Source organism: Habropoda laboriosa, unplaced genomic scaffold (assembly GCF_001263275.1).
Source record: "Habropoda laboriosa isolate 0110345459 unplaced genomic scaffold, ASM126327v1 scaffold819, whole genome shotgun sequence".
Taxonomy (NCBI): domain Eukaryota; kingdom Metazoa; phylum Arthropoda; class Insecta; order Hymenoptera; family Apidae; genus Habropoda; species Habropoda laboriosa.
In genome coordinates, this window is record NW_017100902.1 from 1 (window position 1) to 1,542 (window position 1,542).

At 47.7% G+C, this 1,542-nt stretch overlaps 1 protein-coding gene across 1 annotated transcript in view; it reads right to left on the reverse strand.

Moving 5' to 3' along the window:
* Positions 1 to 301: 301 nt before the first annotated feature.
* LOC108577539 overlaps positions 302 to 1,542 on the reverse strand; it is a gene marked incomplete at its 3' end in the record, with an annotated part of 4,094 nt that continues 2,853 nt past the window's right edge. The window contains exons 2-3 of the mRNA XM_017940718.1: positions 781 to 1,538; positions 302 to 587 (exon numbers count right to left, since the gene is read on the reverse strand). Of these exons, the coding sequence (XP_017796207.1) occupies positions 302 to 587; positions 781 to 1,538 (1,044 nt within the window). The remainder of the gene's footprint in view (positions 588 to 780; positions 1,539 to 1,542) is intronic.

A 1,542-nucleotide genomic window follows, 5' to 3' on the forward strand; every position in this document is an offset into this window, starting at 1 on the left:
CAATGCTTGAATGTCTTGACCGTTAAGCGGTCGAACAATGTTCTCATTAGGAGAAAAGGAAAAATTTGGCAATCTGAAGAAGCAGAGAAATATAATAGCATGTATAATATATTCCGTCGGATGGACGGAACATACTCCCCCCGTTGAGAGGATACCGATCAACCACAATTATCTCCGCTTTTACATACATACGTCTACTGGTGAAAAATATAATAGCATGTATATTCCGTCGGATGGACGGAACATACTCCCCCCGTTGAGAGGATACCGATCAACCACAATTATCTCCGCTTTTACATACGTCTACTGGTAACGGTGCTAAGCGTTGGACATTTCGTTTAATGGTCCTGATGATGCAGTCGGAGCCAGGGTGGACGGTGGAGACTCTGCCTAGAGCCCAGTGCATGGGAGGAACGTTGTCTTCCTTGATGACGACGAGGGTTCCTTCTCCGATTCCATGGTTGCCGCTGGTCCATTTATGCCGGATGTTGAGTTCATTCAGGTATTCCTTGGACCATCTTGTCCAGAAATCTCGTTTGATTTTCAGCAGATGCTGCCAAACTGAGAGCCGGTTGGATGGTGTTTCCCTGAAATCAATCTCCGGAAGTGTGGTTAATGCACTGCCAATCAAGAAATGGCCTGGCGTTAAGGCGTAAGGCGTTAAGGTCACTCGGATCAATTGACATGGGGGTGAGAGGCCTTGAATTCAAAATGGCTTCGATCTCGATAAGAAGGGTATTGAACGCCTCGAATGTTAATAATTCATTTCCTACAACTCGCCTTAAATGATGTTTGAAGGATTTCACCGCTGCTTCCCATAAGCCTCCGAAGTGTGGCGACCGTGGTGGAATGAAGCTCCATTTGATTCCTTCGTTGGTTAGGTAGGAGTTGATCTTCTGTTGATGCTCCTGCGAGTTGATTAGGCGTTGCAGATCCTCCAGATGATTATTTGCCCCTACGAAGTTGGTACCGTTGTCGGAACTGATGGTTTGTGGTTTTCCTCGGCGACCGATGAATCTTCGTAGGGCTGCGACGAACGCGTCAGTGGTCAGATCGCTGACTAATTCAAGATGAACTGCCTTGACAGTGAGACAGATAAAGACTGCAACGTAGGCCTTGATTTTATTCCGATTTCGAAGTTTTTTCTCCTTGATGTAGAATGGACCACAATAGTCGACGCCTACGTTGCTGAATGGTCGAGCTTCGTTGACTCGAGCCTTCGGAAGATTGCCCATGATATATTCAGTCGAGGGCGGATTGGCCCGAAAACATTTGATGCACTGCCGGATGACTCTTCTTGTCTGATTCCGACCATCGATGGGCCAGTAGCGTTGTCTGACGCTGTAGAGTGTGGCTTGAATTCCGGCATGCAGGTTGCGTACGTGATCGTCTCGAATGATGAGAGACGTCACATGATGAGAGCGTGGAAGTACCACTGGATGCTGCTGTGCGAAAGGGATGCTAGCATGCTTCAAACGTCCTCCTACTCTGATGATGCCGTCTCGATCGAGGAACGGATCCAGCATGGTGAGTTTGCTCTTC